The sequence below is a fragment of the Peromyscus eremicus genome, chromosome 3, assembly GCF_949786415.1.
Source record: "Peromyscus eremicus chromosome 3, PerEre_H2_v1, whole genome shotgun sequence".
NCBI classification, from domain to species: Eukaryota; Metazoa; Chordata; class Mammalia; order Rodentia; family Cricetidae; genus Peromyscus; species Peromyscus eremicus.
The window spans coordinates 100,262,762-100,290,201 of NC_081418.1; the positions used below are offsets into that span (position 1 = coordinate 100,262,762).

The 27,440-nt window shown below is 44.2% G+C and overlaps 2 protein-coding genes across 2 annotated transcripts in view; one reads left to right on the forward strand and one right to left on the reverse strand.

The window, feature by feature from the left end:
- Positions 1 to 1,104: 1,104 nt before the first annotated feature.
- Positions 1,105 to 3,259, reverse strand: LOC131905985 (mitochondrial inner membrane protease ATP23 homolog). The gene is given in 2 exon segments (XM_059256778.1): positions 1,105 to 2,784; positions 2,786 to 3,259. Coding segments are annotated over 2 exon segments (522 nt in total). The 5' UTR covers positions 3,115 to 3,259; the 3' UTR covers positions 1,105 to 2,591.
- Positions 3,260 to 5,748: 2,489 nt separating this feature from the next.
- Positions 5,749 to 27,440, forward strand: part of Rpn1 (ribophorin I) — a 26,075-nt gene continuing 4,383 nt past the window's right edge. The window contains exons 1-8 of the mRNA XM_059258161.1: positions 5,749 to 6,040; positions 10,585 to 10,649; positions 12,765 to 13,071; positions 18,056 to 18,265; positions 20,090 to 20,282; positions 24,112 to 24,211; positions 26,328 to 26,466; positions 26,569 to 26,688. Coding sequence (XP_059114144.1) covers positions 5,783 to 6,040; positions 10,585 to 10,649; positions 12,765 to 13,071; positions 18,056 to 18,265; positions 20,090 to 20,282; positions 24,112 to 24,211; positions 26,328 to 26,466; positions 26,569 to 26,688 — 1,392 coding nt within the window. The 5' untranslated portion in view covers positions 5,749 to 5,782. The remainder of the gene's footprint in view (positions 6,041 to 10,584; positions 10,650 to 12,764; positions 13,072 to 18,055; positions 18,266 to 20,089; positions 20,283 to 24,111; positions 24,212 to 26,327; positions 26,467 to 26,568; positions 26,689 to 27,440) is intronic.

Below are 27,440 nucleotides of genomic sequence, written 5' to 3' on the forward strand. Positions count from 1 at the left end.
ACCCTGGGGTAGAGACAGTCAGGGCCCGTTGGAATAGATTCCAGGCCCTCTCGAGGTTATCCTTTATTTTCTATCTGTTTATCTCCACAAGATTCTCCGCAATAAATCCTTCTATCTAATATTTCCTGCTGCTCACACTCAAGAAAACTCTGGGGAGCTATGGGGTTAGTGGGTAAACGCCCCACAACTTCAGTCTATTACTGAAGAATGTTAGGGTGGGAGCTCAAATCATGAACCTTTAGACAGGAACTGAAGCAAAGGCCATAGAGGAATGCTGCTCACTGGCTTGCTCTCCATGGCTTGCTCTGCTTTCTTTCTTATATAGCCCAGGACCTGCTGTGGGATGTATGGCAAATGTGTTGCTAATTAATCAATAAAACACTGATTGGCCGTTGGCTAGGCAGGAAGTGTAGGCGGGGCAAGGAGGAGAATAAAGCTGGGAAGTGGAAGGCTGAGTCAGAGAGACACTGCCAGCCGCCACGATGAGAAACAGCTTGTGAAGATGCTGGTAAGCCACGAGCCATGTGGCAAGGTATAGATTAAAGGAAATGGATTAATTTAAGCTATAAGAACAGTTAGCAAGAAGCCTGCCACGGCCATACAGTTTGAAAGCAACATAAGTCTCTGTGTTTACTTGGTCGGGTCTAAGCGGCTGTGGGACTGGCAGGTGAAAGAGATTTGCCCTGACTATGGGCCAGGCAGGAAAACTCCAGCTACAAGGACCACTTCCCAGGGATGGCACTGCTCATAGTGAGCTGGGCTGTCCATCATCAATCATTAATATGAAAGCATTCCCTAAGGACTAGCTTTCATAGTACTAGAAGTTGCTATGCAAGCTTCCAAGGGAGGGAAGCCATCCATAGCCCTACCTCACTGTGATGCCTATGAACCATAACAGTGACCAGCATGTGCCACACCCAGCATGACTTCAGGGATGGGCTTGACTGGGGCAGTGAGGAATGAAGAAAATATGGATGGTTGGACACATGGGCACACAGAAACGCCGGCATTGGGCAGACTGGGATCTCTGATGAAGAAACTACAGCATCTTGGAAGCTCAGCACATTTATTATGTAAAGTTGAACAGAGGCGTGAGGCTATTTCATACAGCTGAACAAGGAGGTGGGGTTATTACGTACAGATAAACAAGGAATCAGGGTTTATGGTATACAGCTGGATCAAGGGGACAGGCTTAGCTAATCTTGGTAGAAACAGTCTCTATAGGTGAGCGGTTTTCAGGCCATAAGTATCCAGGGAGAGAAGGCTAGCATGAACATTTTCTGCACACATTGTTAACAGTAGCACTCAGTCCCTGAGGAAGGCTTTGCAATCTTTCTGGACCTAAGGCTATGGAGTCCTTAACATGGCCATGCCCACATTGACATCACACATTTACTCAGCACTTCACTCACTCATGACTTTCTCAGCTCTTCACAGGCATGGCAAAATATCTGTAATCGTGCAATAGTAGCACTAATATCTTGGCAGTAACCAACAACTGTCTAATTGGCTTAGTCAACAGGAGGGAATTCATGCCTGACAATGGAAAACTAGCCAACAAACATGCCAACAGACAAATCTGATGGGAACATTTCCTCATTTGAAGTGACTTCCCGGGTGACTCTAGTTTGTGTCCAAATGACACAAACTAACCAGCACACTTAACCTCCATCTTGGCACTAGTGATAGGTGGTGGAACTGTAAGAGGTGGGCCAAGTGGGGATTCCTAAAGTCATAGGGAAGATACCTCTCCTCTTCTCTTTTCCTTCTTGGCTATTAAGTGACCAGTTTTGCTCTATCATAATGGGTTGCCACAAAGTCAAAGCAACAGGGCTAACCAATCACAGACTGAAACTTGTGAAATTGGGAGTCATATAAACCTTGCTGATAAGTTGATCATATCAGTTGCATTGGCTTTATTTATTTATTTATTCAGGTTTTTTTCCTCATTGTTGAGGCTGGAACCCAGGCTTTGTTCGTATGAGGCAAATGTCCTCTCACTGAGTTATAGCCTGCATATATTAGTTAATTAATTCATTCACTCATTAATTTCTACTGTAGAGAATACAAAAATGTCATTTATTTACCATATTTACTAAATGATTAGCTATAAATATCCAGTTTTGCCTTGCAGTTTAAGGAGTTCCTTTTTGGCCATATCCATTTTTTTGTAGTCAAATGCTAAAACCAGCACCTTCTGCACTGTATCTCCAGTGCATAACTGATCATTTACATTGTATATATCTGTGTCTAAGAACACCTCGCCTTCTGCACTGTATCCAGTATTTAACTGATCACTTACATTGTATACACTCTGTGTCTAAGAACACCTTGCCTCTGCACTGTATCCAGTACTTAACTGATCATTTACATTGTATATAACTATGTCTAAGAACACCTGGCCTTCTGCACTGTATCCAGTACTTAACTGATCATTTACATTGTACACACTCTGTGTCTAAGAACCACATCTCACCTTCTGCACTTTATCTGCAGTGCTTAAATGATCATTTACATTGTATACACTCTGTGTCTAAGAACCTCATTTCCCTCATGGTCCTGATATTCAGGGATACTGATGGCCACCACCTTCATATGTTCCAGTAATATTGATCATGGTTCTGAAAGTCCCTGTGAGCATATCTGGCATATGTCTTAGTATGTGGGATGCTGCCATAAGGCTCACAGTCATTGAAACAAGACTCAAAAACGTTATCCACAGCCTTCTGGGCCTCTTCTCTGCTGATGTTCCGAACAGCCAAGATGGCAAGAACAGCTCTGTCCCACACACGTCTCATGGTGTTGTTTTAATCCAAAATGCAACCTGAAGATTTCATTCACAAGCCAACAGTCTCCACTGAGGCTTGCAGCTCTAATCTCCAAGTAGGCTAAATGTCTGACATTGGTAAACCAGTGGACGTGAGCCCGACAATGATCGAACGCATGAATGAGCTCATAGGTGACGACTCTGCTCATGTGGGCCTCATTTTGGATATTATTCTGGCATAAAACAATCTGAGACATTGAAGCATCAAACCTTCCACTGACATTTCCATCACAGTCTTCGTAAGAAAAGTGTTTCCCTTGATCAATAGCACAACCTGAGTGTTTCATAGCATCAAGTAGAAGTTTGACATATGGGTCTCACAGACTTGTCTACAGCCAATCTGATGGAGGCGTTTCCTCAACTGACTTCTTTCTCCTCAGATAACTTTAGTTGTGTCAGGTTGACAACAAAACTAGCCAGCATACATTTTCAGAGGTTTAGTCCATTATCATGTCGGGACATGGCAAAGTGCAGGCAGACATGGTGCTGGAGAGGTAGCTGAGAGTTCTACATCTTGCACAGGCAATAGGAAGTGATTTGAGCTAGCCTGCATATTTTAGACATGCTTATTCAAATTCTTCCACTCATTTTCTACTATATTAACTGTTGTTTTTCTTGTTATTTTGTATTTTTCTATTATTTTGGGTGTAAGTCTTCTGCTTGATGTGTTCCAGTTTTGTTTTGTTTGTTTGTTTTTTTTCCCCAGAGTTGTATATATGTGTGCATCGCTCTGGGGATCGAACCCTAGGTCTTGTACTTCTGAAGCATATGCTCTGCCATTGAGCAACACCTCTAAATTCCTTCAGCATGCTTAGCAAGTGCTGTTCCCAATCCTTCTTCACACTTTTCTTTGTGCTTGTATGCACATATGTATGCAAAGGAAGCCAGAGAACAACTTCACACCTTAGGATCTGTCTACCTTGTTTTTCGAGACAGGATCTCTCACTGGCCTGAAACTCAGCTAGTAGGCTAGGCTGGACAGTAAACTCTAGGTAGCAAACAAATCTACCTGTCTCTGACTCCCAGTGCTGTGATTGCAAGGGTGTATCACTGTGCCTGGCTCTTTTCATGGGTTCTGGGGATCAAACTCGGGTTTTCATGCTTGTGTGGCAAAAATTTTGACTGAGCTATCTACCTAGTTCCCTTCTTGACACTCTTAATAATAACTTTGTTATTTTAAATATTTATTTTGTGTCAGGGTGTTTTGCCTGAACTTATGTCTCTGTACCATGTTCCTGCAATGCCAGTGAGGTCCAGAAGAGGATGTTAGAGCCGCTGAGACTGGACTTATTGTGGTGAGCTGCCATATGGGTGCTGAGAATTGAAGCCAGGTCCTCTACAAGAGCAGTCAGTGCACTTAACTGCAGAGCCATCTCTCCAGCCACGTAACTTTATAATTTTTAAGTTGGAAGAGTTGAAAAAACGTTGACTCTAATTTTGGACTGTTATCCTAAGCAGCTGCTGTGTTGCCCCTACTACCCTTTACAGATCTTTGCCCTGGTGAACTTGATAATAGAGTAGCAGTGGTCATACTTCTTATTATGATTATTATTTTAATCGTTGTTATTACAGTAAGACAAAGTATCCTGTGCTGGTCCTGAATTTGCTGTATTCTTTCTTTAGCCTCCCAAGTACTGGAGGATTACGTACATGCATCACTATACCCAGGTGGCATTAAAAAAATAATTTTAAATGTGTATTTATGTGTGTGTGTAAGAGAGAGAGAGAGAGACAGAGAGGAACAGAGAGAACATATGTGTGTGGGTGCCCATGGCGATCAGAAGAGGACATCAGATCCCCTGGTGCTTGAGCAGTTGTGAGCTGTTTGTGTGGGTGCTGGGAACTGGAGGAACTTAGGTCCTTTGGGAGAGCAGCAAGTTCTCTTAACTACTGAGCCATCTCTCCAGCCTCATGTAAGTATTAGTGTTCAAACAGTAAGCAGTTTTGCTTTGTGGGCCACACAGTTTGTTTTGCAACTATACCACTGTTCCTGTTGTAGTGTGAAAGCAATCATAAGCCACAGGCAAATAAATGTGGCTATGTTCCAATAAAACTTTATAGACAGAGATAGATGGTTGGCCTGCAGGTGCTAATTTTCTGACTTTTGCTCTGTAGGGAGGAGCATGTCCTTCCTTCCCTTCTCTTTTGCCATTAGCTGGTGCTATTGTTTGACTATTTCCATTTCCTCCAAAAATTTACATTGAAACTAAATCCTTCAAGCAGCAATATTGGGGAATGTTTGTTAGAGGATTGAGGCAACAACGTGGAAATGAATAAGCAGACAGATCTCTACAGAAACAGAATTGTCCTTCAGGAAGAGCAAATGAAGGGCAGCAGTTTCTCCGTGGGCGTGGAGCCTGTACAGTCGCCGTGGTGCGGGGGGCTTGGAGGTTTTCTAGGGTGAAAAGGGAGCTTTTGGAGAGGAAAGGTTTACCGGTAGATGTGTTTTTTTTTTTTTAATGGTTTCAAGGCCCAATAATGCCAGCGAATGTTCTCATTACTATGCAGGCTTCCTTGTCAGGCAGGTATGTTCTTACCAGTATGCTGAGCAGAGTTTGGGCACTAGTTTGAGGTTCATTGTTTTAAACCATTAACTCTTCAGTGTGACTTTAGTAAATGGTGGCACCAGAGGAATCCATCCTCAAGACGCCTTTGTAAAGGAGCTTGCCCCAAGGAAACTCTTTCCTGCTCTTCTGCCGTATGAGGATATGGAATTACTTCCTTGGATGATGCCACATTAAAGTGTCATCTTGGTAGTAAAGAACAGCCGCGCATTCTCAAGAGGTAGGCCCGCGCTTTAAGGTTTTCATTCAGGCGCCCCGCGGTTGCCCGGTTGCCCCGGAGACGGGGTCCTTTCTGGCGGGGCCCAGCCATCTTGTGTAGCTGTCGTCCAATCAGCGGTTGCTCCGTGGCGGGGTGGGCGGGGCGCGCGTCGCCGGCGCTCAGCTCGCGGTCATGGAGGCGCCGGTCGGCTTGCTGCTGCTGCTGTGGTTCGGGGCCCTGGCCCCGGCGCCCGGCAGCGCCTCTTCGGAGGCTCCGCCGCTGGTCAACGAGGAGGTGAAGCGCACGGTGGACCTGAGCAGCCACTTGGCCAAGGTGACGGCCGAGGTGGTCCTGGCGCACCCGGGCGGCGGCTCCACATCACGAGCCAGCTCTTTCGTTCTGGCCCTGGAGCCGGAACTCGAGTCGCGGCTGGCGCACCTCGGCGTGCAGGTGAGCGGAGAGAGGGGCCGGAGAGGCCGCACCCGGGATCCCCGAGGGGGCCGGGGATCCCTGGGGAGGCCGGGGCGGCGCGGGCAAGTTGAGGGCGTTAAGGATCCACGAGGCGTCTGGTTGTGTGATAGGCTGGTGTGGAGGGGACAGCGGAGAGGTCGGGGTCTGCCGCCCCTGTTGTCCGCGTGTCCTCCCCGACACGTCAGCACAAGCTTTGGAGCGTCGGGCGCCGCCCACGTACGTGGCAGCTCCGGAGCCCGAGGCGACCCCTTGGTCCCCTGGCGACCACCTTCCACACCACAGGAACGTCTTGGCTGTGGCCAAGTGCGGTACTTCGGGCACTTAGCTTTTTCCCCTGTCCACTGGACGTGGTCGTCCAGTGAAGGACCATCAGTGAGTTAAATGGATTAATTCCTGAATGCAGTTGTCTGTCCGATGTTCTCTCTGGACAGCAGCATTCGGAAATATAACAGGTTTCTGGTATCCAAGTTTGTCATTGCTCACACCTCCAAAAGCTGCTGCTGAACACTTTTTTTAGTGTTCAAACTTGAAAAGTCTTTCAAGTAATAATGAGCCCCCTCTGTTGTACAGAAAGGTGAAACCCAGTCTCTTCCTCCTCACCGTCTCTCATTGGAACACCTCAGCGTTAGCCTCTGTGCCTTTCAGTGAATAAGCTTTTACAGCTTTCAAGGAAAGAAATCGTTGGCTTTGGGAATAGAGGGACTATCCACACAGGTTGCTTTTTATTACTGTTTTCATTAAACTATATCCATTAAGTGATTACCCAATTTATTAGGAGGAGACTAGTTATTACAGTATCACATTTCTAAGCACACCACATTCTCTTGACTGTATGGAGCTATAAAGCTGGGCTTATAAATTGTCACAGAAATGACTCCTGTCTCCTTCACACTGAAACCTTGTTCACCTGAAGCACAGCTTTACTCAGCTGTTTCTGGAAAGACATTCATGACTCAATTTAACTGACAGTGCCACCTGTGAATGTTTTGAGTGTTCAATCCTATTTTGTGAAAACCAGTCATGACTTAATGAAGTCACAATATAATCATAGCTGTCGAGGTGGAGAATGCACACAAGTTGGGTCACTCCACATGGCTCAGTAGTTAAGAGCACAGAGCATCTAAGTTCAATTCCTAGCCACATGGTGGCTCACAGCCATTTGTAACTCCAGTTCCAGGGTGCACAGACATACATGCAAGCAAAACACCCATACACATTAAAAAGAAAGGAAAAGAAAAGGTGGCAGTAGGTATTTTAAATGCATTCTCCACCTTTATAGCAGCCTTTTGAGGTATAGGTGTTATTACATGGCTGTGGAAGCATCTGGCCTTGGAGCTATTAACCCCACAAATGAAGTCTAGTTTGTTCCATACCCTGTATTTTCCTGCATTATTGCCACCCTGCTTTCTGGCCTTGACATGAGATTAGGTCTTATGTTTCAGCTCTGCAGTTACATCACCGGTTTATTCACGGTTGTGTTAATTCTGGAGGGAGACCAGTTGAATATATGAACTGCTTTATACTCCTTACCTTGGTGAGAAACAGCTGGATGATAAATGTAACGAAGAACACATAGTGCGTTGGAAACTTGGGTGAGGTTGGATGGATTACAGTCCCGTTTAGGAACTGGTGGAAGGACAATAGTGATTATGTAGTGTTTTGTTTTTTGAGATAGGGTCATGTTATGTAGCCTTAAGACTATATTAGAACTTGGAATCCTCCTGTTGCAGCCTCCAGAATGCTGATAATTAAAAATGACCTTGAACTTTGGGTCATCTTGCTTTATCCATTGTACTGGGACTAGAGTTGTGTAGCACCATGCCTGGCTCTCTCTTACCTTTTACTAAGTAATGAATATTTTTCATGACTATAAGTAAGCTATGCATTAACAAAGAGTTCTGAATAAGCATTAGTGTACTAGAATGTTATCCTTGTGGTAAAATTCTAGTCAAAATAAGGGATTTTTTTTTTTTTTTTTGGTTTGGTTTTTCGAGACAGGTTTTCTCTCTGTTGTTTTGGTGCCTGTCCTGGATCTTGCTCTGTAGACCAGGCTGACCTCGAACTCAGAGATCCGCTTGGCTCTACCTCCCGAATGCTGGGATTAAAGGTGTGGGCCACCACAGCCCGGCAATGGATTTTTTTTTTTTTTTAAGCCTATGATATCATTGAGGATGATTATAAAACTTTTTGGGCTTTCTGAAATACTAAAAATAATACTTAAGAAATTGCTTTTGAAGTTGAGATATGATGATGATTGCTTATATAATTTCAGCAGTTGGCAGGAGGATCAGTAGTTCAAAATCATCCTAAAGGGAGTTTGAGGCTAGCTTGGGCTATGTGAGACTCTGTCTCAAAACAAAAGACAACAATTTCCCGTGGGGTTGGGCTGTGGTGCAATGGGAAAGCACATGTTTAGCTGCACCAGGCCATGAGTGCCAGTCTCAGCTCAGCACAACACATAAAAGTAATCTTTATAGCTTTCTGTTCTCTGTTGAGAATTACTGCCTCAGTCCTAGAAAAGTCTTGTTGGTTGTTGTTGTTGTTTTTTTTTTTTGGTGGGGATTAGGTTAGTCTGGCTAAGGGTTAGTGGAGTGCATGTATGTTTTTCACATAGACTGCCACAGTCTGTGACTCCAGCTAACACCTCAGGAAGCCTCAGCAGTCTTCTGGAGTTAATCTGGTTACTGTCTGGTGGCAGTAAAGGATGAGAGTACAAGAGTGTATGTACCATAGCGGCCACTAGGGCTCCTTTCCCTAAGGCCTTTGCCACTGCTGCCACTCTGGGATCAACAGTTTCAATCGCAGATGGGACTTCTGTTGTTTCCTTATATTTTGTGCTTACAGATATTTTGGTATTAAAAAAATGTTCAGAAAGAAGTCTTTGGAACGTTTGGGAAGTAAACATGGAGATAAGGTCTTTATGTATATTTGATTGTTCAGGAAAATGTTTATAGGATGTTTATAGAACTTACTCTATGCATCAGTCAGTCTGTGGTGGTGTTTCAGGATAAATCTTATGTTTCAGATAGAAGAAAAAAATTGTTGGGTTGGGATATGGCTCACTGGTAAAGGTATTGCCTGGCATGAATAAGGCCTTGACTTCAATCTCCAGCACTACAAACAAAATTTCTAGGCCAGTGAGAAGGCTCAGGGGTTAAAGGCATTCATGGTGTAAGCCTGATTGATGATTGGAGTTTGAGTCCTGAAGCCCATATCAAAAGCCTGGAGCAGTGGTCCACATCTATAATATCAACACTGGCACCTTCAGATGGGAAACAGAGACAAAAGAATCATCTGGAAGCTTGGCCAGATAGCATGGAGTACCCACCATAGCAGAAACAGCAGGAGAGATCCTGCTTCAGTCTCCACATATGTGCTGTGTCTCTCTCTCTATCTCTGTCTCTCTCTCCCTCTCTCTTTTCTCTCTCTCTCTCTCTCTCTCTCTTTCTCTCTCTCTCTCTCTCTCTCTCTCTCTCTCTCTCTCACATACACACACACACACACACACACACACACACACACACACACACACACGAAAAAAGACTTTGAAAAGTTACTTTAATGGAAATATTGTAAGAAAGCTGGGGAGGCAGAGCCAGGCGGATCTCTGTGAGTTTGAGACCAGCCTGGTCTCCAAAGCGAGTTCCAGGAAAGGCACAAAGCTACACAGAGAAACCCTGTCTCAAAAAAAAAAAAAAAAAAAAAAAAGAAAGAAAGAAAGAAAGTTGGTATATTAGTTACTTTTCTATTGCTATGATATAAAACATCAAAACCAAAGCAACTAGTAGAGAGAAGGATTTACTTCTTTGGCACTTACAGTTTCAGAGGGTTAGAGCAGAGGTGGCAGGTAGCTGGAGCCGCAGCTGAGAATTCACATTTTGATCTGCAAGCAGGAGGCATAGAGCACATTGGGAATGGCTGGAGTATTTTTGAAACCTCTTAGCCCACCCCAGTGACGCACACCCTCCCAGAAGGGTGTCTTAGTTAGGGTTTCTATTGAAGAGACACCACGAACATGGCAACTCTTAAAAGGAAAACATTTCATTGGGGCTGGATTACAGTTTCAGAGGTTTAGTCCATTATTATCATAGTAGGACATGGTGGCATACAGGCAGACATGGTGCTGGAGAAGGAGCTGAGAGTTCTACATCTTGATCCTCAGGCAGCAGGAGACTGTGTGGCACACTGGTCGTAGCTTGAGCATAAATGACCTCAAAGCCAGCCTCCACAGTGACACACTCCCTCCAATAAGGCCACACCTCTTAATAGTGCCACTCCCCTTAATAGTGCTACTCCCTATGGGCCAAGCATTCAAACACATGAGTCTATGGGGGCCATTCCTATTCAAACCACCACAAAGGGCAAACCTCTCAATCCTTCCCAAATGGTTCCACCAACTGGGGACCAAGTATTTGCATGAGCCTTTGTGGGGCATTCTCATTCAAACCACAGTTGGTTAATAGTTGGCTTAAAATTTAGAACTTGAAAATATAAAAAAGAATAAACTACTCTTTCTGTTATAGGTAAAGGGAGAAGATGAGGAAGACAGCAACCTAGAAGTACGAGAAACCAAAATTAAGGGGAAAAGGTAAGCAAACAGACTGAGAGGCGTTTCTAAGGTGGACTGGCCAGCTGTTTGGGATAGCATAGGTAGATCTGTCAGGAAGTGCCTTGTCGTCTATCTTAGAGTTGGCCTCATGGCAGTGCTGTGAGCAGAGACGGGCTTTGCTGGGATGGCACTAGTATGTTGAATTGACTGGGCTGTCAGCAGAGCTGGTGAAGAAACATGAACACTGCTTACTCAGGACCAGTGGTAAAAAGAGAAGCAGATCTGATACTTGAAGCCAAGAGGGGGATGAAACTGTCCTAGGAGGAGATCTCTATCTTGGAGTGTTGTCTTAGTCGTGAACTTTACATAGCAATATGATGTAGAATGCTGTGAGATCTAAATGAAGTCATCTAATCATTGAGAATAATATTCTAATCATTGAGGATGAATTCCATGGGAACATGTTTAAAAGCTTCAAGTTTTGCCAGGTGGTGGCGGCGGCAGCGGTGGTGACGCACACCTTTAATCAAAGTATTCGGGAGGCAGAGCCAGGTGGATCTCTGTGAGTTCAAGGCCAGCCTGGTCTACAGAGCAAGATCCAGGACAGGCACCAAAACTACACGGAGAAACCCTGTCGCAAAAAAACCAAAAAAAAAAAAAAAGCCTTCAAGTTTTTACTAATGACTTACTAGGTCTAACAAAAATTCTTTTCATGGCTTAGATAATTCACATTCATTAGTTTACAGGCTGTGTCTACTTATTCACTCGCATGCATGCCACAGCTGGTGTGTGGAGGTCAGAGGACAGCTTGCAGGAGTGGTTCTCTCTTACCATGTGGGTCTTGGGGATTGAACTCAGGTAGTCAGACTTGACAGCAGGCCCTTTATCCGCTGATACATCTCCCTGCCCATAAGCATTTTTTAAAGAAAATGTTTTTGAAGACAGTGTGGAGGCTCACAGAGGTTTCCTAGTGAGATCTGAGCTTGCTTTACCCAACAGGGCTGCATTAGAGGATTGCTTGACCATGTGCATGATTAATGGGTGATTGGAAGGGTCTATACTTGGCTGAGCTAGGGGAAGGTCTTTGCTCCACCTCTTGGCATTCCTATAAATAACCCTTTGGAAGAGACAGAAGGGGCTGGTGGATAATGATCCAGGCCCTCCCGAGGCTATCCTGTGTTTCTGTCTGTTTCTCTCCCCTCTGTCCTTCTATCTAAATATTTCTCACTTCACCCTCCTCGAGTACCCTGGTCTCCCACAAGACAGGATCTCTTTTTAAAATTAATTAGTTGATTTGTGTGTGTGTGTGTGTGTGTGTGTGTGTGTGTGTGTGTGTATGGGTGTTTTGCTTGTATATATGTGTGCACCACTTGCATGCAGTGCCCTCGGAGGCCAGAAGAGGGTGTCATATCCCCTTAGAACTAGAGTTGTGAGCTGCTATGTGGGTGCTGGGAACCAAATCTGGCTCCTCTGAAAGAATAGCCATTCTTGTACTGTTGAGCCATCTCTCTGGCCACCCATTTTCTTGAGACAGTCTCATGTAGCTCCAGCAGACCTCAAACTCTCTGTCACTAAGGATGACCTTGAACTCTTACACTTTCTGTCTTCATCTTTCAAGTGTTAGTATTAGAGGTCTGTCACTTGACCTGTCTCCTGTAGTTTTTTACATTCTTGCTATTATAAACAAACCTGGGATGGACATCTGGACACCCGTCTTTTTTTTTTTTTTTTTTTTTTTGGTTTTTCGAGACAGGGTTTCTCCGTGTAGCTTTGCGCCTTTCCTGGAACTCACTTGGTAGGCCAGGTTGGCCTCGAACTCACAGAGATCCGCCTGGCTCTGCCTCCCGAGTGCTGGGATTAAAGGCGTGCGCCACCACCGCCCGGCTGGACACCCGTCTTTAAAGGCTTAAGTTAAGATATATTAAAGGTGATAGCTTTTATCTTGAGTATGGAATTTACTATGACTTTGAAATATTAGCTATTTCCAGTATCTTTAGTCTTTTTTGTTTTTTCTAGAACTTGCTCTGTAGACTAGACTGGCCTAGACCTCACAGAGGTACACCTGCCTCTGCCTCCTGAGTGCTGGGATTAAAGTGTGGGCCACCATGCCTGGTCAGTGTCTTTAATTTTAATTCTCTTGCTTTCTTCCTTCAGTGGGAGATTTTTCACGGTCAAGCTTCCAGGTGCTCTTGATCCTGGGTCCAAGATCTCGGTCGTTGTGGAAACTGTCTACACCCATGTGCTTCATCCATATCCGACTCAGATAACTCAGTCAGAGAAACAGTTTGTGGTATTTGAGGGCAACCATTATTTCTACTCTCCCTATCCAACAAAGACCCAGACCATGCGAGTCAAACTTGCCTCCAGAAATGTGGAAAGCTACACGAAGCTGGGTAACCCCTCCCGATCTGAGGACGTCTTGGATTATGGACCTTTCAAAGACATCCCTGCTTATAGTCAGGTAGGTTTCAGAGACCGTCACTGCCAGGCTTGGATGGTATGTGCTGGGTGGCGTTCTGAAATTGTTCTGAACCTATCCTGAAGTAACTCGTAGTCCCAGTAACTTCTTTTTGAGAGCTGAGTTCAGAGGCTGGAAAGTGGGCATCATGGGAGAAGGCAGTGAGGCATTCTGGGTAGGTTAGTGATGGACAAGGAGAGAAACTGGGGTGACTGGTAATAAACTGACCCAGAGGCTAAGGGCCTCAGGATTGGTACTTTTGGGAGAGAAATTCATGATAAATTTTGTTGTTGCAAGGTGGTGTATACCTTCAGTCCCAGCACTCAAGAGAATCTCTTGAGTTCGAGGCCAGCCTGGTCTACATAGAGTTCCAGGTTAGCCAGAGATACACAGTGAGACCCTGTGTCAAAAAGAAAACAACTGTCCCAGCAGTTAAGAGCACTGACTGATCTTCCAGAGGACCTGAGCTTACTTCCCAGACCCACATGGTGGTTCACAGCTGTCTGTAGCTAGTCTTGTGGGATCCAACGCCCTTTTCTGGCCTTGCTGGGGACTGCATGCCTGTGGTGCACAGACATATATGCTGGCAAAATACACGCATAAAATGTAAAACTGTTGTGGAAAATTTTAAAACTGTCTAAGTGGAGACGTTGGTATGAAGACCTGCTTGCTTGTCACGGTGCTTCCTGTCCTGTTAGCAGTGCTTCTCCGCCACTTCTTTTCTTTGAACTATGTGTATTTTTTGTCTGTGTGTGGAGGTGGTTAGTGTCACTTCTACCTTCACCAGGAGGTTTTGGTGATTGAACTCAGGTCGTTGTCAGGTGTGATGACAAGTGGCCTTACCGAGCCATCTCACCGCCTCTCCCTTTTTTTTTCATTACATTTAATCTCTCCTTTCTTTAACTGCTTTTTTCCTTTCTCTTCTACCTTCCCTTTTTTTCTTCTTCTTTTTTAAACTTAGGAATTTTTTTTTTTTTTTTTTTTTTTTTTTGTTTTTCAAGACAGGGTTTCTCTGTGTAGCTTTGTGCCTTTCCTGGAACTCACTTGGTAGACCAGGCTGGCCTCGAAGGAAAATCTTTTTTTATTCTTTGAGAATTTCATGTAATATATTTTGGTCATATTTACCTTCTGCCCCTCCCCTTAACTCTTCCCAGCTCCATCCTTACCTTCGTCTTCCTTAGCTTCATGCCCCACCCCCTTAGTAACCCATCGACTCGTTTGTGTTGTCTGGATATGTGTTTGGGTGGGGGCCGTTCTCTGGAGCAGTGGCCGGAGCTCTGCAGTTAGGGTAGGAGCTCATGCGCTCGTTCCCACTCCGTGCCAGTGCTGACTGACAGTGCAGCTGCTGTGAGTTGCTGAGTGCAGTGGTCCTGTCAGGTCTGCATGTCTAGAAGACACTGTTTGGTTTGGTCTTCCCTAACCTCTGGCTCTTACAGTCTTGACACCCCCTTCTATGATGGTCTTCTTTTCCCTTCTTTTTTTTTCTTTTATAATTTTTTTGGCAGGAGGTAAGGTTTTTGGATACAGGGTCTTGTGTAGCTCTGCCTAGCCTGGGACTTGATATGTAGATTGGTCTTGCTTCCTCAGATTTGTGTCAGTTCTGCTTCAGCTCACACTCACTTTTCTTGGCAAGTTGGGGATTATACCCAGAACTTCACACACGCTAGACAGACTCTACCACTGAGCTACAGCACTGGCTCCCTATTCTTTGTTTTTTGGTAACATAGGCTGTTGCTTCAGCCTCTGGAGTACTGGGACTACAGGTGTGTAGCACCATGCTTGGCTAGAGATAATGTTGATGATTATGTTATATATAGTATTGCAGAATTCTTGTGCTTAGAGATAGTATTAATGTAGAGATCATATTATATATAGTATTGCAGAATTCTTGTGCTTAATAACTACATTGTATACTTTTTTTTTGGTAGCCATTTATGATTGCTGCCTTGGATTATTTACCAGTGTTTGGATGAATGGCTAGGATTTTTGTTTTTGTTTTTGTTTTTGTTTTTTTTTTTTTTTTTTTGCTTTTTTCCTGCTTAACACCATAACGTACATTTCTCTGCATATATTCTCAGTAATAGATTCTGGGGCAGGGGACAGACAGGATCTCATGTAGCCTATGGAACAGGCTGTGTAGCTGAGGATGATTTGAAATCTCGATTCTGCCTTTATCTTCCAAGTCCTGGGATATAGGCATGCACCAGTATGCCTGGCTCAGAAATAGTAGATATATATTTTTAAGATTTGTTTTTTTAGCTTGGCGGTGGTGGCCGCACACCTTTAATCTCAGCACTCGGGAGGCAGAGGCAGGTGGATCTCTGTGAGTTTGAGGCCAGACTGGTCCACAGAGTGAATTCCAGGTCAGCCAGGGCTACACAGAGAAACCCTGTCTTAAAAAGAGAAAAAAAAAAAAAAAAAAAAAAAAATTTTTTTTTTTTTTTTTTTTTTTTAAATTGTGGATTGGGGGCTGGGTATGTGCACATAAGTGCAGATGTCTCTGGAGGCTAAGAGGGGTCAGATCCTTGGAGCTAGAGATGTGAACTGCCGACCAGTAGGGGGCTCTTCAACTGTTGCCCTCTCTTTGACTCTGAAATAGATTCTACAGTAAAAATTGCAAATCAAAACATGAAATTATAAAAAAAAATTTTTTTGACACTGTCCCTTGGCTAACCTTGAAAATTGTGACAGTCCTGCCTCAGTTTCCCTAGACAGATGGCATTGCAGGTGTGAGCTCCCATTCCCAGCTCAAGCAAACATTTTGAAGCTGGGAATGATGACAGTTGCTTGTAACACCAACACTCAGGAGGCAGAGACAATAGGATTGTTTGAGGCTGGCCAGGCTTCATATTCCTTGTTTCAAAAACAGAACAAACACCACGAGCATTTAAAAATAAAAATAAGTTTTTGTGTGTATGTATGTATGCTTGCATGCTTGCCTGCGTGTGTGTGTGTGTGTGTGTGTGTGTGTGTGTGTGTGTGTGTGTGTGTATTTGAGTGCTCACAAGTGTGTACATTTGGGGTTGAACCCAGGGTCTTAGGTATGCAAAGGATGTGCTTTATCAGTAAGCTGTACCTATGATTCCTGCAGCATGAAGCTGCCATCTTATAGTACTGGCTCTGCATGGTGTTCAATAGGATTCTGAGTTGAATCTTAAAAGATGTGGTTAGAAAGTGAGAGAATAAGAGTTTGTAAAATTACAAAATATATCTGCTTATCTTCATAGATTTTGGGAAGGAGTATTTTTCTAACATTCTAATTTTATATTACCTTTCTATAGAGTTATGGGCAAGTTCATAAAAGGGCATTAGAATTAGTGACCAGAGAGACCCTCAACCTACTCCTCATTGAACCTAGGTCCTTCATGTGCTGGGCAAGCACCCTGCCATTGATCCATCTATATTCCCAACCCCAAAGAGCTCTTTAAAAATTTATTTATTTATTTATTCATTTATCTATCTATTTATTTATTTATTTGTGTGTGTGTGTGTGTGTGTGTGTGTGTGTGTGTGTGTGTGATGTGTGTTGGTGTGAGTGCCACAGCACATGTCTGGAGGCCAGAGGACAGCTTTTGGTAGTCCTTCTTTCTTCTATCATGTGGGTCCCAAGTGCAGCAGCAAATGCCCTTACTTGCTGAGCCATCTTTCTGTTCCTACCAGATACTAAAACAAGGCTAACCTCTGGGAGAATTGGCAGAGACCTTGAAGAAGTATGCAGACACTTGAACTCAGAATTTCTGCTCAGTGGAGACCTAGTATTGTTGCTTATATTTATCATCTAGAGCAAAGGCTGTGGAGACGGTTGGACTTCCACACACTTTTATTTATTTTGTTTTTTATGTTTTTTGAAACGGAGTTTCTCTGACTGTCCCTGGAAATCCCTCTGTACACCAGGCTGATCTCAAACTCTGAGATATGCCTGCCTCTGTCTCCAAGTGCTGGGGTTAAAAGTGTATGCCACCACACCTGGCCTTATATAGTTGGACTTTCTTGTTGAACTTTTTTGGACTACCATCTTCCAAATAATAACATGGAGACTTATTGTTAATTATGAAAGCCTTTAGCTTACTTAAGCTTGTTCCCAACTAGCTCTTATAACTTAAATTAACCTTTTTCTATTAATCTACATTCTGCCACATGGCTTTTTACCTCTCCTCCATTCTGTACATCTGACTTTCTCCATGTTGGCATCTCCCGTGTGCCTAGATTCAATCCGACTGAGTTCCTTTCTGCCTGGAAGTCCCACCTATTCTCTTCTGCCTAGCTATTGGCCATTCAGCTCTTTATTAAAGCAACCAGGTGCCTTAGGCAGGTGACCCAAGACACATGCAGTGTAAACAGATATCCTGCAGTAGTCTTATTTATTTACCTATCTATCTATCTGTCTGTCTGTCTGTCTGTCTGTCTATCTATCTATTATAAGACAGGGTCTCTGTTTTCCAGGCTGGCCTTGGAACGCATGGTGATCCTCCTGCCTCTACCTGTTGAGTATTGGGATTATAGGCCTAAGTGACCACAAAAAAAAAAAAAAAGGTAAGAGTGATGGTGCAGGCCTATAATTCCAGTACTCACAAGTCTGTGTCAGGAAGATGACAAATTTGAGAGCAAGACCCTTTCTCAAAAACAAACAGACAAAAAAAACTCTATCGGTAGGGGCTAGAGAGATGGTTCGGTGGTTAAGAGTGCATGCTACTCTTCCAGAGGACCTGAGTTCATTTCCCAGCACTTATATCTGGCTGCTCACAATCTCCTGTAATGCCAGCTCTAGGAGATCAACACTTTCTGGCTTTGATGCCTATACACATATGGCACACACACACAGGCACACACAAGCACAAAGAAATAAATCCAAAAAACCACCCCATATATTAGTGCTTGGTAACCATTCTGTGGATGATGCATAGGCCCTTTCTAGTTAATTTCTTTTAAACTAATGTTGATTTCTCTGTTGCCAAGGCAGTGAACTGTTCATTTCCTTCCCTTCTAGGATACTTTTAAAGTACACTATGAGAACAACAGCCCTTTCCTGACCATCACCAGTATGACCCGGGTCATCGAGGTTTCTCACTGGGGTAATATTGCTGTGGAGGAGAATGTGGACTTGAAGCATACAGGCGCGGTGCTGAAGGGGCCTTTCTCCCGCTATGATTACCAGAGACAGCCTGACAGTGGTATCTCCTCCATCCGTTCTTTTAAGGTATGAACGGCCAACTTGGACACTGTGGGAACTGTGTCTTTATCAGTGTGTTCTTTCTCTTGCTTTTCAGTTATTTTGGGATTAACTAATGGTGATACTGAGAATCAATGTTAATCAGAAGGATCTTTAAAGAAAAAAGTTCTTGTGTTTACGTGAATAGCACCCTGTATGTATATAAATAGTACTTTCCTTTTTTCTTTCTGTGCAACTTAGACTGACCTTGAACTTGATACTTCTGCCTTGGCTTCTAAGTGTTGGGATTGTAGACATGTGCCACTGTGCCTGCCTGGCCCTAGACCAGTGGTTCTGAACCTTCCTAATGCTGTGACCCTTTAATACAGTTCCTCGTGTTGTGGTGACCCCCAACTATAAAATTATTATTATTAATAATGATAATAATTTTGTTTTTTTTTTTTTTTTTCAAGACAGGGTTTCTTGGTGTAGTTTTGGTGCCTGTCCTGGATCTCACTCTGTAGCCCAGGCTGGCCTCGAACTCACAGAGATTTGCCTGGCTCTGCCTCCCGAGTGCTGGGATTAAAGGTGTGCGCCATTACCACACAGCCATAAAATTATTTTTGCTACTACTTCATAACTGTAATTTTGCTACTGTTATGAATAGAAATGTAAATATCTGTTTTTTGATGGTTTTAGGTGACTCCAAGTGGGTTGTGACCACAAGTGGGTTATGACCCACGGGTTGAGAACCACTGCTCTAGACTGTAGTTTTGTTGTTTAGAAAATTGGAATAGGCCTGGCGATGGTGGCACACGCCTTTAAAGCTACACAGAGAAACCCTGTCTCGAAAAACCAAAAAAAAAAAAAAAAAGGAAAAAGCACAATACCACCACCTAAACAGTCCCTTGTTTTACAGATTTTGTGTGTGTGTGTGTGTGTGTGTGTGTGTGTTTTGTGAGTGTATGAGCACCTATCCGAAGAGACCAGAAAAGTATTGAATGTCTTAGAGTTGGAGTTACAGGCATTTGTGAGCTATCTGACATGGTTGCTGGGATCCAGACTCTGGTCCTCATGATGGAGCAGCAAGTGTTTTTAACTGCTCAGCCATCTTTCCATCCCTGCTGCTTGCTTTTTAAGATTGGGTCTGGTATAACCAAGGTTGACCTCTAACTTGATATGTATCTGAAGATGGCCTTGAGCTCCTTGATGATTCCTCTCAAGTGCAGGAGTATACTACCATGTCTTAGGCTATTTTTGTTTTTATGAAGCAGAGTTGGTTTATGAAAAGACACTAGAACTTATATTTACTAACTTGGTATGTGCTTGTGTGTGATGTGCATGTAATACAGATTTTAAATATGAAGGTAAGAGAATGTCTTTCCCCTCAGATGGAAAGACAACTAAGAAGCGTGGGTATGGGCTTCCTTCAGAGTCATCTTAAACTATTAAAAAAGTAATAGATTGAATGTGCCTTTGTCTAAGTGAAGTTTTACAAATATTTTTCTATATTTACATATTACAGAAATACTCACTCATGTGAACAAGTGTTACATTCTCCCTCGTCAGTACACTTAGATGATGTGCAAGCACGTTGGGTGGGTGTGTAAACTCAACCACTAGCAATTTGATACAATTCCTTGTCTCTTTAATTTCCTTCTTATAACTTTAGTATACACAAGGGTCTTTGCAAATATCTTGTTTCCTGTTAAAAAGATTTTATCATTCATTGAGAAATAGATGTGATGTCTAGATCTTCTGAAACCTTGGGAAAAGTTAATAATTTAGAAGGTTTACTGTCTGGGGTCTGGTACAGGCTTCATGCTGCAGAGGTTCCTGGAGTTTCTAGAAGGCATTTATGTTCTCTTGCAGACCATCCTTCCTGCTGCTGCCCAGGATGTGTATTACCGGGATGAGATTGGTAATGTTTCCACCAGCCACCTCCTTATTTTGGATGACTCCGTGGAAATGGAAATCCGGCCTCGATTTCCTCTCTTTGGTGGGTGGAAGACACACTACATTGTTGGCTACAACCTCCCAAGCTATGAATACCTCTATAATCTGGGTGAGTGTTGAACATAGTAAGAATAGAATTGCAAAGGGCCAGCTTTTTCTTTTAACTTCTTGTAGATGTTTATTTTAAAAAAAAAAAAATTTAAATCAGCTAATTAAATTCTTAGATGTAGTTCTTGAATTTCCTTTTCTCTCAATTCTTTTGCGCGCACGTGTGTGTGTGTGTGTGTGTGTGTGTGTGTGTGTGTGTGTGTGTGTGTGTGTACACGTGCGCCACAGCACATGTGTGGCAGTCAGAGGACATTTTCTGGAGCTGGTTCTCTCCTCTTTGGTTTTTAGGTATGGAATTAAGGTTGCCAGCACTGGTAGCAAGCATCTAACTGACCCATCTCAGTACTCACAGATCTTTTATTTTTCGGATAGTGTTGGAGACTGAACCCACATCTAAGCAAATACCACTGAGGCCCACCCAGCTCTTAATTTGGAATCATTTAAAAAATAGTAATAATGAAGTCCAGGAATAAGAAAAGGTTTTAAGACCAGGCTTGGTGGTGCCCACCTTTAATCCTAGCATTTCCGAGGCAGAGACAGACTGATCTCTGTTATAAGCCAGCCTGATCTACATAGTGTTTCTTGGTCAGCCAGAGCTTCATAGTGAGACCCTGTCTCCAAAAAGAGATGAAAAATTAAAAAAAAAAAAGGTTATATACAAATACCCAGAGCCAATGATTATACACATTTTATCATATTTTCTTTCCTATCTATTTGTTTATTTTTCTAGGCCAAATTCTTTATAACTTTGGCTGTCCTTGAGCTGGCTGTATAGACCAAGCTGGCCTCAAACTCACGGAGATCCACCTGCCTCTGTCTCCTGAGTACTGGGACTAAAGGCTTGTTCTTGTCTTTTTTTTTTTTTTTTTTTTTAATTATCACTTACATAGTTTTAGATATTATTTGTTAAGTTTTGCCCTTATTAAGATACTGTTTCTTAGTCTCCCAATTTGTACATTTCTTCCCATTTTCTTTACAATTTATTGTTGAAGAACTTGACTCTCTTGCACTGCAGCCTGATGTCTAGACTTGCTGATTGCTCACTCAGTACAACACCCTCTGTCTTTCCTGTTTCCTGCAAAGTGTCAGTTGTCTCTTGTTCTGTGCGAGCTTTGGCGTGACTGGAGGTGATGAGGTGCCCGTGCCTTAGAAAGCACAGTCCTGTGTGGGTCTTCTTTGGATGCTCAGGTCCTGTGTCTCCACTGTTGGTGCTGACTATAAGTCTTTGCTCTAATCTACCATTCCTTGTTTTTTATTGATTGGAATTTGCAAGGATTCACTTCCCTTGGTTCCTGGGCTGCAGCTGACATAGGGAAAGTTAGGGTCCATGCAGGAGTCCTCACTGATTTCCTGGGTTACTGATTGTTTTACTGGTATACTTGGGTCCCTTCCTCCTTCCTTCTTCCTCTCTTTGTGCTAGAATTGAGCCCTGGGCAGGTGTTGAAACACTGAGGTATGTTCCAGCTCCAGTTCCTAAGTCATTATATAAGTAAAGATTTAAACATTGTGTAAGGTTCATGTATTTCTTTGCTGGTATTCGAATTGATGCTTATATTTATTTACCTTTAGTGCTTGGGCACCTCTTCAAATTAAACTCCTAAATCTCTTTTAGCTTCTTCACTGTCTTATAAAAAGATCAACTTGTACTGGGCAGTGGTGGCCCACGCCTTTGATCCTACCTAGCACTCGGGAAGCAGAGGCAGGCAGACCTCTTGAGTTCAGGCCAGCTTGGTCTACAGATCGAGTTCCAGGACAGCCAGGGCTACACAGAGAAACCCTGTCTGGGAGAGAAAGAAAAAAAAAAAAAGAAGATTAACTTGTAAACTTTTATAGTTTGTTCTCCAGACCTTATGTCAGCACACCGAGAAGCCTTGGTGTGCTCAACAATGGTATTTAAGTCCATAATATGAGAACTAGGGGTGTTCATTGCTCTGAGCTTGTGAAATTCTATGCCTTTATGTCATGGGGCTCAGTATATATTATCTCTCTGTAAAAAATTAAGCATTTACAGTACATTTGACTGTATACTTCTTGTCTAATTCCACAGGGAAATTTTTGGTTCTGAAGAGTACTGGGGATGACAGGACTGTAGAGTAACAGCATCAGTTTTTTGAGATAGTGTCTTTCTTATAACTTGAGATCCTCCTGCCTCAGCTTCTTTCTTTTCTTTGTTTTTTTGTTTTGTTTTGGTTTGTTTTGGTTTGGGTTGGGTTTTTTTGAGATGGTCTCTCTTCCTAAGTGCTGGAATTACAAGCATACTTGCCTTCTTTGTTCTCTCTTTAAAAATTATATTATCTGTTTATTTTGTGTGCATGTGTGTGGGCATACCTTTGGCATAGTATTCATGTGAAGGTCAGAGGTCAGCTTCTGGAAGTCATTCTTTTTTTCCATATGGGTCCCAGGGATTGAACTCAGGTCATCTGGTCTGGTAGCAAGTGTCCTTACCTTCTAAGTCATCTCCCTAACCTGCACCTTTAACCTAAACCTGCTGGTTTCTGGTATGAACTTAAAGTAGGGTTTGTTTAGGACACCTTTCTTATGGTTCAGTTCTCTGTGCTCTTGTGTGGCATCCAGTAATGTGTGGCTTGCCCTCTGAGCTTTCTTTATCCCTCTGGCTGTAGCTCAGTGGCAGAGTGCTTGCCTAGCATGTGTGAGGTCCTTGGTTCAGTCCCCAATACTGCTGTGGGGGTGGAAGAAACTGCTCACTTGACTGTTCTACATTATACAGTTTTTGTTTTGTTTTCGAGACAGGAAGTCACTGTGTAGCTCCGCCTGTCTTGGACCTCTGTAGACCAGGCTGGTGTTGAACTCACAGAAATCCGCCTGCCTCTGCCTCCCAAGTGTTGGGATTAAAAGCATGCACCACCACCACCACCTGGCTGCAGTTTTTATTTTTTCTGAAAGGCTACTCTGGTAGCTTTTCAAATTCTTCAGGGGCTAGGCAGCTAGGACTTGGGCTCTCTTCAGGCTTGTCTCTTTCCTGCTGAGCCAGCACAATATTCCTTGGGGATTCATCTGCTGACCTGCTCTGCTCTCTGGAGAAACTCTTAACTGTTGTGGGTCTTCTCTCCTTGGTCCCATCAGTTGCCATGTAGCTTCCTCTTGCTCTCTCCTTCACACACACTGCTGACCTGCAGGTCTTTTGGCTATTGATGTATTGTGAGAACTTCTTTCCAGGGATTGGGATGACTAGGCCATATCTTACTGCCCCCTCCTCTATAAGGTCCCAGTGACAAATCAAAGTTAGATTCCATCAGTTTCCCCTGGGGAACCAGTGTTGATTAGGCTTACATACAGAGTCTAGGTGAGGGGCTACTGGCAGGAGTGTGGGTGACCTAAAGCAGCCATGCTGGAAAGTTGGCATGGATGATAACTTCCTCATCGTTACAGATGGAGAGCTCCCTCCTCCTAGCCTCCCTAGCAATAACTATTCTAGCCCCTCCCCGAGAGGCCCTGCGGCTGACATGTGCAAATATCTGAGAGTCATGCTGGATACTCAGGGGAGGGTCCCATGACCCTCCTCCTGTGGGGAGATGTCTCGGGGTCCAGAAGCCCAGCTGTGGTGGGTGATGTGAACTGAAGAGGATGCTGTGTTGTGAGTCTCGGAGGATTTTGACATTGTTTATAGTTGTTCTGTCTTTCTGTGGAGATTGGAGAAGGAGCCACAAAGCCTGCACTGTCACCTCTCTCTCTCAACCCACCAGCTCTTGCCCATGAACTCTTGATAACATCTCTCCCTTTGTGTAAAAGGAGAAAATTCATGTCTTGTAATTTCCTGGCAGCCATCTTGTTTTCTGCTCACACCATTGCCTGTGCTTGATGATTCTCAGGTGACCAGTATGCACTGAAGATGCGATTTGTGGACCATGTGTTTGATGAGCAAGTGATAGATTCTCTAACAGTGAAGATTATCTTGCCTGAGGGAGCCAAGTAAGTGACTGTTCCTTTCCTCTACACCCCGTTTCTCTGATAGTTTGTAGCATGAATCTTAAAGAGTCTTATTAATAAAATCAAACCTGAGGCCAGTTATTGGGGTGAATGCTGGAAGATCAGAGAGACACAACAGGCCACAGCTACCTCACCTGGCCAGTTCCTCAGCTGATCCTGTTTTCTCAGACTGGAAACCTCTGAGTCCTCATCCAGAATGGGTCTCAGCTGGACTGTTGCTCAAAAGCCTAAAAGCTTAACCAGCCAAATGCTTCTAGTTTCTGGTCCTCACGCCTTATATACCTTTCTGCTTTCTATCACCACTCCCTGAGATTAAAGGCTCGCTTTCTGGGATTAAAGGCGTGAGTCACCATGCTTGGCTGTATCCTTGAACAGATGGATTTCTGCCTCTGGAATGCTAGGATTAAAGGCGTGTGCTACCACTGCCTATCCTCTATGTTTAATATTGTGGCTATTCTGTCTCTGACCCCAGATAAGTTTATTAGGGTGCACAATATTTTGGGGAACACAGTACCACCACAGATAGTGCCCGGTATCACATGAGGGACCTGTGTTCTAGGGGTATAGTGTAGGTACTCATTAAATAGCTTTGACTGAGAAGCTTTTGGAACCTTTGACTAAAGCTAGGAAGGAAAAATTAGATTCAAAGGAGGGCACACAGTTTAGTCAGGAAGCTTTCCAAAAACATAGTGCCTCCATATGCCTGGAGCAGAAGCCAGAGTTGCCTCAATAAACCAGAATAATGGCCTGAGTCTAATGCCAGGGAGGAATGTGGAGGGGATTACACAGGTGCACACCTATAATCCCAGGACTTGGGAAGTGAGCCTGGAGGATCTTGAGTTGGAGCCCAGCCTGGGCTACATTCCAGGCCAACCTGGGCTACATGTAGAAAGTGCCTATCTAATAAAAAAGAATTGGTAGACTTTGCTGTGTTAATAAAGAAAGAAGGAGTGGAGTAGCTGTGGCGCCATTCTTCCCTGGGCCTTTCTCAGGGTCTGTCTTAACAAACAGGAGGAATCATCTGGTCAGTTTGAGCAGCTTGGGAAAAAGATGTTGATAAAGTGAGAGTTTATCTTAAAGAGCTAGGTGTTGGGAAGGAAAGTGCGAAGGCAAGGGCTGGAGCTGTGTAACTCACTGTGAGGCTCTGGCTTCAAGCTCCAGTACTGCTGCAGTGTGTATGTGGAGAACTGCTGACTTGAGGAAGGAGCCGGGGGCCTCTGGAGGAGTCCATTTGGTAGGAGCAGATGGGCACTTCTACAGCTCCTGTCCTTGGTGTGAGCTGCTTATAGCTTGTGTCACAGTGTTTGAATGGTCTCTGTTGGTTCATATATCTATTCTGATGACCAGGATGACCTATGCTTTGACTAGTCCATGGAGGAGGGCTTGTTCCTTCAAACTACTGTGTTACTATTCCCCTAGGGACTGTAGGCCTGGCCAGAAAGTAATAACGAAAGAGACTATGATTCATGTGAGGAGGGAGCATTGGGAATAGCTCCCAAGGCATTCTTTAGGTCCCTAAGAGACTCCCTGGGTGGGCTGTACTGGGGAGCTGTGTTCACTCAGTGAACTGTGGGGCGTTTACCCACCAACCCCACAGTTTCCCAGAGTTTTCTTGAGTGCGAACAGCAGGAGATATTAGATAGAAGGATTTATATTGCAAAGATAAACAGGTAGAAAATAAAGGATAGCCTCGAGAGGGCCTGGAACCATTTCCAACGGGCCCCGACTGTCTCTGCTCCAGAGTATTTATTGAGACGCCAAGGGGTGGCGCAAAAGACCTCCTCCCCCAGCACAGCCAAGTGCAGACCATCTCAGACACCTGCACTCAGGCCCGTGGCCCTAATCATCCTCTATGCGGACCTGCTGGGTAAAGCCATGAGGAACCCGAAAACGGGCTCCTACAGTGAACCCGTCCTTGTGAGTGCTGGAGGGAGACTTGTCAGTCTGGTCTTCAGCTTTCTGACATTAGATACCTGTAGCAAGTAAGGTGACACAGTGTGAATTCAGCCTCCTGATAGCCCTTAGCCTTAGAATTCTGCAGCCCACACCCTCATTGTCGCTGTGCTTTGTTTGAGGCTCTACTGTGTCTGTGTTCCAGGAACATCCAGGTAGACAGTCCTTACGATATTAGCCGTGCCGCAGATGAGCTGCACTACACCTACCTAGACACATTCGGCCGCCCAGTGATTGTGGCCTACAAGAAAAATCTGGTTGAGCAGCACATTCAGGACATTGTGGTGAGTGGCTGTGCTGTTTGTTGTTGGAGATGCCGAAAGCAGTGGCTTTGGTCTATGGATCTGAGCTGGTCTTTCCTGACACATTCTTCCCGGCTCTTGCAGGTGCACTACACCTTCAACAAGGTGCTCATGCTGCAGGAGCCTCTGCTGGTCGTGGCTGCCTTCTACATTCTGTTCTTCACCGTCATCGTCTACGTTCGTCTGGACTTTTCCATCACCAAGGTACTCTGTTCTCTTCTCTCTGTGTCAGACAGTCCTTGTGCCCTTGTGATGTGTCACACACATCTCCCCAGTGAGCTAGATAGGACCCGTGGCTGTAATTCCCTACATTTTCCAGGCCTTTGCAAGTTCTCACTAGAGACATTTCTTCCCCGTGTGGTGCTGGGGGTGGAACCCAGGGCGTCAGGTGTGCCAGGTGATCACTGAGCCTCATGTTAAGTCCCTGCTTCCTGCCTTGTCTTGGTTGTGGAAACACCCTGGACACTAGGGGAGGCAGGAGAACCATTGAGTGATTGGTGGTGGTGGTTCCACTGTTTGCTGCATGTCGTTCAGCTGAACATGGAGGTGGCATGTCCTCGTGGTCATGTCAGCAGTACCTTCTGTCCCTTCCCCTGTGGGAGTGCCTTGTGGGGAGATGGCATCAGACTTCATCAGATACTGCTGACCTGGCCCCCACCTTTCTTTCCTTGGGGTTCTGCTTGCTGACTGAAGGCCAGCTTCTCTTTGTCTCTTTCCTTCCTCAGTTCCCTTCTTTCTCATTATTACCAGCAGTACTGTTTGATAAGGGAATCTGGAGCCTGGTGCTGGGCACCAGAGGCACCTTATGTGGTCTGGTTAATGAGGCAGGAGCCCAGCAGGCCTCAGCCATTGAGACAGGCTGTGCTTTGGGTGTGATTGGTGCTTGTGGGGTGTCATTTTTGTTCTATCCTTTAACGTATAAGAAGGAACATTGTTGCTTTTAACTCAGTCCAGTT